Source organism: Fukomys damarensis, unplaced genomic scaffold, assembly GCF_012274545.1.
Source record: "Fukomys damarensis isolate Sample0158 unplaced genomic scaffold, DMR_v1.0_HiC HiC_scaffold_30, whole genome shotgun sequence".
In the NCBI taxonomy this organism is placed as follows: Eukaryota; Metazoa; Chordata; class Mammalia; order Rodentia; family Bathyergidae; genus Fukomys; species Fukomys damarensis.
Window position 1 is genome coordinate 41,014,298 of NW_022900942.1, and position 12,503 is coordinate 41,026,800.

General features: G+C 32.3%; 1 protein-coding gene across 2 annotated transcripts in view; it reads left to right on the plus strand.

The window, feature by feature from the left end:
- The window catches only part of Rit2 (Ras like without CAAX 2), a 355,066-nt gene that overhangs the window by 60,872 nt on the left and 281,691 nt on the right, over positions 1-12,503 (plus strand). Inside the window, exon 2 of one of the 2 annotated variants that reach the window (XM_010616572.2) lies at positions 11,245-11,301. In XM_010616572.2, the coding sequence (XP_010614874.1) occupies positions 11,245-11,301 (57 nt within the window). Of the gene's footprint in view, positions 1-11,244; positions 11,302-11,542; positions 11,600-12,503 lie in introns of both variants that reach the window. The other variant, XM_033757464.1, reaches the window with a different exon arrangement.

The window sequence follows — 12,503 nt, forward strand, 5'->3', positions numbered from 1 at the left end:
CTCTGGCATCTATTGATATGATTATATGTTCTTTAACCTGGCATCAGTTTGTGTGATGTACTGCATTTGTTAACTTACGTACGTTGAACTATCCTTGCATCTCTGGGATGAAACTGACTGGATCGTAATGTATCATCTTTTTGATACATTTATTTTTTTTTACTACATTTTATTTGCTGACATCTTGTTGAAGGTTTTGCTTTTATGTTGAGTTTTTATCTGGTTTGAGGATTAGGATGTTACTGGCTTCTGTAAATGAGTTTGAGAACATTCCATTCTTTTCAATTTCTCTGAAGGGCTTAAGAAGGGGTAAAATTCAGCAGTGAATTCATCAAGAATTTTTTAGTTGGTAGAGTCTTTATTACTGTGTCAATTTCCTTTATTGTTATTGAACTGTTAACAATATTTATGTTTTCATGGGTTAGTTTTGGTACTTTATATGCTTCTAGGAATCTGTCTATTATTTAGAAATTTGCTGATTTTTTGGAAGATAATTTTTAAAGAAGTTATTATCTTCTGTTGCTGAGGGTTTTTTGTTTGTTTGTTTGTTTTGTTTGTTTTGTTTTGTTTGTACCGGGGATTGAACTTGGGTCCCTGTGCTTGCAAGGCAGGCTGTGGAACCACTGAGCTAAAGCTCCGGCCCATTATCTTCTGGATTTCCACAGTGTCTGTTGTAATTTCATCTTTTTCTTCTCTAACTGCATCAGTGTGAGTCTTTTCCCACTTTTTTTAGTAAATCTGGCTAGGGGAGAATGTATTTTATTTATTCTTTCAAAGAACCAGCTCTTTGATTGATTGATTCTTTTTTCTAGCCTCAATTTCATTTATTCCCACTCTCATCTTGGTAATTGTCCTTCTTAACTTTCATTTGGGGCTGGTTTGTTTTTGTTTCTCAAGAATCTTAAGATGTTTCATAAGATTATCTATTTGAGCATGTTCTGTTTTCTTAATGCAAGCATTGATTACAATGAATTTTCCTCTTAGAACTTGTTTAATAGTGTCTTGGAGATTTTCAGGTACCGTCACTGTCATTAACTTTCAGAAATTTTAAGACTGCTTTGAAGAAAGAAAAGAGACACAGTAGAGGACTGAAGTAAAAAAGAGACAAAAGAACCAATTCTTATATAAATGAGGGGCAGCAGCAGATGATGAGGAGGAGATATGAAGAGGTATTACAGAATGTTTAATTTGGAGACAACTTTAAATTGTATTTCCTTCTGCCCCTCACTTTGCAAACAAGAAAATCAAGATGTAGAATTTCAATAATTTTCCAGGATCTAAACCCCAAAAATATCAAAAAAGAAATGGCATTAAGCCTTAGTGACCAATTTTTCAGTCTCATCTTTTCTATTCCACTGATAAGCCATCAGCCACAAGAGGATTCTTCATCTGTTATCTCTGTTATGAGATTATATCATTATCCAAAGTGTACAATTAATACTTTCCATAAATATCAAATTCCTTTTCAATATGTGCTTGTTGCTAGAGAAATAATAATGAGTGATGTGATTTCATTCAGTATTTTAATCTTTTTATTTTTCATTTCATGCAAAAGAGCTCCTTTTTTTTTATAATTTTTTTCCATAACTGACAGCCTCTGCCTCTGGCCAAACACTACTGACATTCCAAAAATAATAATATATAGTATTCAGGTTTTTGGAAAGGCGAATCTGATGGTTTAATACTGAATTATGCTAAATGAGAATTTAAATTTAAAATGAATGAGTGAATTATGGGATTATCTGAATAATAAAACAAAAGTTTAAATATAAAAACTATATCCATGACAAAGGAAAGTCCAGATAAAATGCATTTACTTGAAGAATGTTGTATATAATCTCAAATAATCTTATTATTACTGTTGTGTAGAAATGTTAAATGCTTTTATCGTTATTTATTTTATGTATTTAATGAATATTTTAGAGTCTTGAGAAGTATAAAATTTACATAACATGTTAATTGTATGGCACAAAGAAAAATGATTTTAATAAGAAATTCATCAGGCCCTTCCTCACAGTAGCTATAGTTTAACTTGTAGTAAATGTTCATTTTTATAGTGAGAGATATATTCTTGCCTCTTACATAAAGAACATCCACTAACTGTAATACTTAAGAGACAAGGGACAAAATACCATCTTCATTTATAGTTACTCTATATTTCTTTGTATCCATGATCCCAGCAAAAGACAAACCCATAAAGAGAAGTATTCATGGGCACGGAATAGTGCTATTCTCCTATTACTAGTTCTTTTTCCAGATTTTTCATGATGGCTCAGTAGTCCATGTAAACAGATTAAAACAAAACAAATCATTTTAGTCACCATTTCAAATCCACTCACGTCTAGAAAATTAATTTTTAAAGCTATCGAAGTAGCATACATGTACAGATTTAGATTATCACAATCTGCAAAATATTTAAACAAGCGTTTCTTTTAATATTTTTGAAGTGTTCAGCAGAAATTAAAATAGGACTTTATTTTTAAAAATTACAAGGAGCTGTCAGAAAAGCTAACAAGAAACAAAGCAAATTTTTTTCAGCTTTAATTAAGTTTATTGGTACATTTTAGGGATACAGTACAGTTACATTCATTGTTGGGATCTTGTACCTCTACATGACAAGTCTTGATTCTCATTTTTTTCCCCTTACCCCTGCCTTCCCTTCACCCCCTCCTCCCCTCCCCATCTACAACCACTTTATTTCCATCTTTACATTATCTCACATTTTTTTCTTTTCCCTTATTACCCTTCCCCTACCCATCCCACCTTCCCTACATCTTTAGCTCCTTTCTTCTCATTTCTAAATGACAGCAATCTTATTAGGATCTTATGTTTTACAAAGCAATTTTAATACCTAATTTAGTTTTTCAGAGAATGATTGCTCTTTGGGGGAGTAAAAGTAACAATATATTTTTCCAGCTTTTGAAATATTCACTTTTCCTTTGACTAACCCCCGCCGCATATGTTATATCCTGACATAGAGGTTTGGCAGGTTATATGAACAAAACCCTTTTCCTCTTTCTAACTCTTCTCCTTTTCCCTCTTTTTAGCTGTTACTTCAGGCTCCTAACAGTTAGGAAAATCCAAATAACTGCATCTTGTTAACAGCGTATGAGTAAAATAATCTATAATTACCTTTTTTTTTCCTAAATATCATCCCGTGTACTTTTCAATGAATTCTCTTTGCCCAGTTTGTTGTTGAGAAGTCAGTGGAGACTTAAGTGCTTGAAGACACGACTGATGAGAAATTGATAAAAGGATCCTGGACCCCAGAAAGCTTCTTCCCATCTTCCCTGCAGCATTTTGAAACTAATGAAAATGAACAATTTTAGCAAAGATGCTAAGAATTTTGTTTCTACACTGATAGATTCACTGTCAGACAAAGCTGGAGATTAATTCTCTTATACATTCTACTTAAGCCATGGCACACATTCATACAACTTCATTTTCTAATTCAAGAGATTTAAAATACATCTTGGATTTAATGTTTGAAAATTATTATTTGCCTGCTATGTTCAAGAACTGGCATGTAGTATATATTCAATAAATGTTTTACAGGTTAATTTTTTAGACTTTTGGACCAAATAACATAATTTTCTTTAATTAAACTCTTTTTAACTAAATTGAGATGGAGTGACGAGCACTTTTTTCATTTCTTTGGGCCTTCTTATACAAATCTGTTTTGGTCTCCTATTAATTTCTAGAATTAAGAAATATAGATCTTTGAAGCTTGAGTTTTATTGTCTCTTTCTTACATATCAATATTTAATGGATAATAAGAACTGAGTAAGAAGAGGATGTTGGTGTCCTGAATCTGAATTTCTTTATATGTCTTGTCCTAATGCCAAATACTAGTAAAGAGTTCGAATGAATCCTCACGTTACCCACACAATGAGTGGCAAGTCATATCTAAGCAGAAAAACACAGGTGGATTTCCAGAGAGATTTTGCTGATATCATAAGATGGAAGAATTCAGAAAAATATAAGACAATAGTCTCTGAATAAAAGAAGAGAGGAGAGTGAAATATTTTTACATGAAGTGCAGATAAAGCAGCCTCAAGAAGAAAAAATTCCAATGCCTACTTCAAAAATACTGGAAAATTTACAGGAACTTTATATTTTTATAGTGACAAGAAAGTGCTCCATAGCACACAGTAAATAGGACCAGAAGTGAGCATCTATTTTTGAGGGGAAGTTAATAGATTAATGGTGCTTCACTTTAGAGATGTGACAGTGAAAGAAAAAGCAAGAGGGCACCAACAAAAATTAAAGATCCTGTTTAAATGAAAGGCAAAAGTGAAAAAAAAAAAAAGAAATGTACATTTCTCTCATTGTCCCGCCAATATCATCCCAATAAAAATGCACTTTACTAATCTAACAAAAGAAAACTGTATTGATCTAATAATTCTGGGCATATAATATCTACAAAGAGGGGGGAAAAAAACAAACACGAAGTAAGACTACGAATAGAAAAAAAAATACAACTGTTACTCAACACTTCAATGGCCATAAAAATTTTCCTCCAAAACCAACAAAGTCATAACATATAATGAAATAATCTCAACTGAATTATTTATGTTCACACAATTATGTGGAGATAAACGCAGACTCAAAGATTCAAAAATGAACAGCAGAGAAGAATTTTAAAAAGAAAAAAATCACAGAGAAGATGGAATTAAGGAAAAGACAAAATTATCTCAGAAATAAAGAAAAATCACACAATAATTATAGGAAACTAATCTGAAGTGGAAATCAAGTAAGAGACATGGTAGAATGCAGAAAAATAATAACAAAAGGTCAGACAAAAAGTGATAGAAATGGAGCCCAAATTATATAAATTATAAACAATGTAGCAAGCAAAATGGTGATTTCTGTTGTAAAATGAAAACAGTTATCTATTTTTCAACTCATAAATAAAGGAGAAATGTAAACAGAAATTAAACAAAGTCTACAAATATAATATTTGGGGTACAGATAAAACAGAGACCAGAGAGCACCTCATATTAATTAAATTATGTTGACAAAAATAGCAAGAATGAAAAGAAAGGATGTGAATTAGTAAGAATACCAAAAGTAAAACAAATAGATAAAAATAGAAGACATAGGGCCAGGGATTTAGCTCAGTGGTGCTGCCTCCTGCCTCACAAGCACAAGGCCCTGAGTTCAATCCCTGGTATCCACCTAAAAAAGAAGACATAAAACAGATGTTTAATGAAAAGAAATTTAATAGATACAACAATGATTATAAAAATAAAAATACAATTATTTTTAAATCAATTTTCAGATTTTTAAAATCAATTGTTCCAGTACCCACTTGCTCAGTATTTGACGCAGGCCTGAGGAAAAAATACACTAAGAGACAGAACTAGGCAATAAATTGAGTTAAAGGTTAGCTACCAGGGGTTTCTATGGAACTTAATATAAACAAGGCACAGGAAGGACAAGACAAAGCATTCTGAAATTAGGAATAGAATAGACAAAATATATGGTTGTAATTAGAACACTGTCCTACTAATTAGAAGGTTAGAGTTGTGCGAATGGAATTTGGGTGCAAGTTACTATGACCTAGGCACATAACTTTCAGCCAAACTCATTTCTCAAAACAAGCCAATTGTGATGTTAACTCCTTACACCCTGCTTTGGGCATAAATGATATTACAGTCTTCTGCAATAAAAGACAAAACTATTAGCTATTTTAAGAAAATAATAATAATGGCAAAGAAAATTATAAAGAACATTAACTAGTTATATAGTGAAAATTTAAATTATAAATTTTCACACATATTTGAAAGTAGCATTCTAAAACTTAAATTCTTAACATACTGCCATCTCCTAAAGTTCTCAATTGGCTTAGAAGCTTATGAGAACAATATGCGCAGAATAAATAGAAAAGTTACCAAGGAATTACCTCTTTAAAAACCCCACATGGCTTCATAGGAGATTCTATCAAAATTAATTATTGACCAATGAGTGCATGAATTAACCAATTATCACACATAAGGATAATCAGCAATAAAGGTAAAAAATTGAAACTATCTGTAGATGTTATGGATCTATGAAATTCGTAAAATATCATAAAGAATAGCTTAACTACAGCAATACAACATGGAAAACATTTTAAAATATAGAAATCTGTAACCTTTATATAAACAAGTGACAATGGAGATTCAGGGGTCCACTAATACTACTTATCTGATTCATAAACAAAAGTCAGCTTTACTTGAGCTTACAAAATACTTCCTAAAACCCAATTATTGTGCTGGCTTCTCCTTGTTTCACTTCCTCCTTAGAATTCCTATTTCTGGCTAATATCTCCGGCCTCCTGCTGAATTCAGTAATGTAGTCTCTTAAATATGAATTGCAAAATATAGATTAGCAATTATTTTGACTCTAAATGAATCTCATGCCATAGTAAACTCATCTTGATATCATGCAGACTTTCATTTAAGTATTTCAAATAACATTGTATTAAAATTATTTCTGGTAAATTTTGAAAATATTTAAAAAAATCTGTTCATTGAGCACATTTTCTAAACTGTATAGAAAGTTTCCTGGTCTTTTCATGAAAGTCTTTTTTTCTGAAATTTTCAAAAATGATTTTATTATGTTTTATAGAATAATAATGATAAGTCAAGGTATGTTTAATATATATCTATAAAATCTATTTTTTTACTAGCTTGGCAGTGTTTTGTCTTTTTGTAATATACTTTGTGAATCCAAGTGGTTACCCTTGTTAGACAGCTGTTGTCACCGTTGAATGGGTTAAAACTTAAGTGTTAAGAAATTTATATAACACTTTTCAAGAGAATAATTCCATTTTACATGGTTGAACTGGAATGTCTAAGGTAAACATTAAGAACTCCTAAAAGGTGGATTTGATTCAAGGTTCCCCAATGTTTTCAAATTGCTTGCTTTATTCATGGATGTTTTAACTCTCTGATCGAAAAGCTAATTTCGGGGGTGAAGGGAGGGCAGGGGTAAGGGAAAAAAATGAGAATCAAGACTTGTCATGTAGAGGTACAAGATCCCAACAATGAATGTAACTTTACTGTATCCCTAAAATGTGACAATAAACTCAGTTAAAGCTGAAAAAAAAAAAAGCTAATTTCGGACTTATAGTGGTATTTTGCCAAGTTAAGTATTTTTGGGATATGTTGATCCCTATCTATATCAATATTGTGTGCAATTGTGCATGGGAATATGTGTTTTGAAAGAAAAAGAATATTGTTTTGTTTTTATTTATATTTAGAACCATTATATTAAGATATTTTAAACAGGATACAATGGAAATCTCTGTATAAAGGGACAGAACTGTAATATTTGAGTTCTTGAAAGAAAGCTTCTTTAATAAGGACCAATAGAATCCACAAAATTTGAGGATTTGGATGTAAATATTATCAAATAAAATTTAGCACTGTCTAACCAATAAGCATTTAACAGATTGCTTATCTTCAGTATTTAGCTTAGTAAGTTTAATGAAGTATTATGTTTATTCTTTTCTGTCTTTAGTTTCAATAGCTTCATTCTGTGAAAAAATATAACAATAGATGAACAGGAAAAAGCCAAGCGAAATGTATCAACGTGCAGAAACATGTGAGAGTCATACAGAAAGTAGGTGACTGGGGACGGCTTGATAGTTGGAGTTGATACAGAGCTAAACAAAGGGGAGGGCAGGTGACAACAGCGATGGATGCTTAATAACCACCTGTCATGACCTCTATCTGTGCCAGCTGTGAGACTCCCAATATATTCTTCTTATGATAAGATCTTCTCTAGGCAGAAAGTGAACATCAGACAAAAAGCCTGTTTATGTTTACTATTTCTTTATGTCAGCAATGAAGATTCCCTTTTTCAATGTAATTATTTTGAAGAAAAGGAAGGCTTTTTAGTTTTCCTCTGGCTGCAGAAGTCTGCAGTTGCATTATATATACAAGTTGAAATGCTCCAAAAAATATAAACTGGGTAGGACATTTTATGGATCCACATAAATATTAAGGAATCCATTTTTGCAAAGCACAAAAGAAACTTTACAAATCAGTCTTTCTAAAATTTACTTGTGCAGGTTGGGAAGAAAGCTCAGCTGGCTCCCTTTCCTTTGGTTCTACCTCAGTGGTAGGACAAAGAATTCGAGAATTAAAGGGCTTTTTCAGTTATCTAATAAATGCCAGCTTTCAATTAAAGTATAATCTCAATAATCTAAGTATAGGTTATGCATTCTTATAAATAACTGTAACAGATTAATTTTTGATAATATATTTGTTACTGACTTGATTCTGTGACTTTAAATTTGATATCTAAATACATATATTAATTCATAGAATGCTTGTATGTCTTTTCCTCTATATTTTTTCTCCATTCTTTTGTATCCACAATTCCTTCCCCAATATCTAGTAATTAATTTAGCCTGCCATCATACACAATGTTTTCTCATGCTCTTTTGTGACATTATGACTATCAGGCTTCAATATGTGGATACAATGCCCTGAGGTTTGAGCATTGAGAGATATTGATCATTAATAGAATTGTTAAACCAGAACTGGGCTGTAGTTAAATCAGTAAAAGCTTATTGTATTGTGGAATTATCTCAGTAAAGACAAAATGACCTAAGTATAGAACTGGACCCAATTACAAATACAGCAAGGATGAGGAGGAATGGACAGCCAATGGGTGGGGGTCAGTAAGTGGAAAATTAATAAGAATAAGTATTAGGTGAAGTGAGGAAGGACTAAGGCTGAGTGTATTTAATAGGATTCTTGCAGAAGGCAGGCCAAAGTGATTAGATATCCAGAGGATGGCACAAAAATTTTGATCAGATATTGAGGCGGTGATAAAGGGTGACAGATGCTCTCTAAATTGAGTTATCTGAACTCTTGCTAAAATGGAACTATGAAACAGTGATACAACTGGGTTATCAAAAAGATGAAGGCAGAAGTTGAGGCCTCAGTAAGAAGAGGGTCCAGAGGAGCCTGACTAAACTTTGAAGGAGATCTCAAACTGATAATGGTGAAGACCGTAGGCTGAAGACTTGTCATGGGTGCAAGACACAGAAGTAAGTCTGAGAGCAAGAGTGCTGTTTGTGTAGTAGTGTAAATTAAAACAGAAAAGTATTGTGAATGTGGTTTATGAGAAACCACAAATGTTACCATATCATGATAAAGATTATCCTCATAGCTGTTGAACTGTAACAATATATTTTTAATCATTCTGATACCATTATAAAAGGTCTAATAGAAAGAAGGAGTATATTTACAGAGGAAACTCTTTTGAATTTAAGGAAATAGATATTTTTCAGAAGAAATGGAAGATTCTGAATTAGCATCATATTAGAAGAAATCAAGATTTATTTCAAAAATATTTTAAAATAAAATGAAATTTCATTTTTGCTCCTAGAGTAATATAGGGAAAGGTTACAAAGACATCCTTAAGATTTTAACCTAGGTAATTGGCTACCATAGAGAGCAGGTGTATATCTCTTTGTTTTGAGTTAAATAGAATGAGGATATTTTCATTCTAGCTTTAAATTTACTGAATTGACACTATTGTTGAAGTTGAGATTACTGACTAGCCAAATTTATTAATCATATAAGCCTGAGCCTCTCATCTTTGTGCTATTAATGGATAGAAACCAGCAATGACAAAGAGATAGAAGCAAGTTCCACCGAAGCTCAGGACAAAAAAAAAATCTCCAAATGCTTCTTTATATCCATTTAATGAACAGGTGGCTTTCAGTTTGTTTTTCAGTAATATTCTAACTCCTAAGGCTATCTGTAAGGAATGTTGATTTGCATTGTAAAAATTTTCCAAAGCTGTCAAACTGAATAACACTTTAAAATGCAGACATTCTTTCTCAATGCCAAGAAAGGGGGAAAACAACCATGAAAACGTAAATTCTCTTCTACAGGGTCAGGTTCCACTATTTTTTTTCCCATTTCTCAACAGGTTTCCACAAGCACCTTTTACATGTTTGTTGAATTTCATTGAGCCTTCCCTGATCTGAACATCAGTTAAACTGTAAAAATACTGTTAAAGAGAACCAGAGCTGGACAGTACAGTTTTTCAGGAACTGTTACATAGGAGGAAAATAAAATTAAGTATAGAAATGGGCTCAGTCCTCCATATAACAATAACTAGTGAGGATTCACAAGCAAGAACAGGGGTGGAAGGGAAAGAAGAGAGAGAAGTTGCACTGCTGAATGGAAAATTATGAAGAGGTGACATCAAGGGGTAGGTTGATTTTTGCTAAACTTACTTAGCAGAATTCATGCTAAAGTTAGGCCAGGGTGATCAGATATGATCTCATCTAAATTGAGCTAGTAAAACCAAGCTCTTGCTGCAAATGAGCTCTTCAAATTTTGCTAGAATGCCAGAAAACAGGCCATGGTTGAAGGAGGGCTCGGAGAATCTTGACTAAAGTTGACACTGAGATTTTCAGAAGGTGAAGAAGAAGAAATGGAAGAGGAAGGGGAATAAGAAGAAGGAAGAAGGGGAAGGGAGGGGAGGGGAGGGGAGGGAAAAGAAAAGACAGCACTATCATGACTTTATTTTTTAAGTTTGCTCTTTTGTTTTATGGCAAATATCACATAATGTTATTGATTTTGAAAGAATAATGGAGAGTTTAGAACTAAAGAAAAAAGTAGTAAACAACATACACTGGGCAAAGTAGTGACTGAAATGATTTCACTTTGAAAATAATGTAATTAATCACTGCTATAAGTAAAAGAAACCTTAGAGATTATTGTGTTAATTTTTTTTTTGGCCTTGAAATTGAACTCAGGATCTTGGGCTTATAAGGCAGGCTCAGTACCTACCGCTGAGCTACATTCCTGGATCTCCTTGCTTTTAAGATGAGAAATCTATGTCTTAGAATATAAATAGATAGATAGATAGATAGATAGATAGATAGATAGATAGATAGATATTTATTGAAAAGATCTTACTGGTCATTAGCAATTCTTTAACCAGAACAAGTAAGAAGAACCATAGAGCTACTTTGTGTATTCATTGTAACAAGAGCTTCCTTATTAATTTAATTTTATTTAAATGCACTTATAATTTGAATATATTATTCCAGCAAAGCACCTAGCATTATTTGTTAACTATTTACCCTGTAGAACTTGGTCTTATTATCATTTTGTTCTCACACAAAGATGTTACTCATAAGACACTATTTAATGATTGGTGAACTATGTTGGTGAACACAGTGATGAATTAATAAATTTTTATTGAATTGATTTTTTTTTCTTTCAGCAATGACAATGCAGTTTATTAGTCATCAATTCCCCGATTATCATGATCCCACTATTGGTAAGTGAAAGTATCCTTTCTTCTTTATCTCAAATGAAAATACTTCAAATCAGTAACTTTATAAATATTATTGATGCTGATGAAGAATGAAAACTACAATTTACATCTGGAACACATACATGTAAATATATAATATGAAGGTTACCATAATAAAAGACTCAAGAGACATTATTTTTCCTCGCTTCTGTGAACACAGTGATGAATTAATAAATTTTTATTGAATTGATTTTTTTTCTTTCAGCAATGACAATGCAGTTTATTAGTCATCAATTCCCTGATTATCATGATCCCACTATTGGTAAGTGAAAGTATCCTTTCTTCTTTATCTCAAATGAAAATACTTAAATCAGTAACTTTATATGGCATCTATTCTTGGAAGTCTTATTCTATCTGTTCTGGTAGATGATGGATGTACTCCATTAATTTGATCTCAAGATCCACTAATGGACATCTACCATTTGAAAAAGTGTGCTTTGAAATATAGCTGATGTGATTATAAATGTATTTTGGTCAATGGTACACTTCCACCTGTCTCTCAGTTTTCTATCACAAAATTACTTAACCAAGTTAATAGTACATTTGGAGATTTTAGATATGAAAATAATTTCATCAAGCACCTTCACCTTAGAGATGAGGAAACTGAGACTTAGAGAGTCAGAATATTAGTAGAGCCAAACAGTCCTGTTTAATTCCCTCCATGTAGTTTTCTTTCTAGCATAGAACAGTGCAAAAGCTGTGCACTCAGAAGCAATTTTCCCCACCATTCAAAGAATGAAGAATGTCATTAAAATGGCTCATTCAAAAGGAGACTTAAAATAATTTGAAATTAATTTTCAAGCAGTCCACGATATTATTCTTTGACAAGAAGCACATAGGCATTGAAAGCAAAAGAAGCCTTGTTTCCCAGAGAGAGAGAGAGAGATGCTTATGGATGCAGGGCTTCTCAGGATGACTGCTTGTGTGGTCAGTGAGCCCCTTTAACTATTCTTTTTTTCTTAACTCTCTATATATGTTATCTTTTATGTGCCAGGTTTCATGTTAAACATGCCATGAGTAGAGATCAGATACAGTCAGTGGCTTAAAAATGAGATCATACATTGAGTTCATAAGGATAAAAACACAAGGCATTGGAGAACAGCAAGATAGATACATCTCACTTGACCTGAAAGGTAGGGAATATGTTTTGTCAAAAAAAAAAAAAA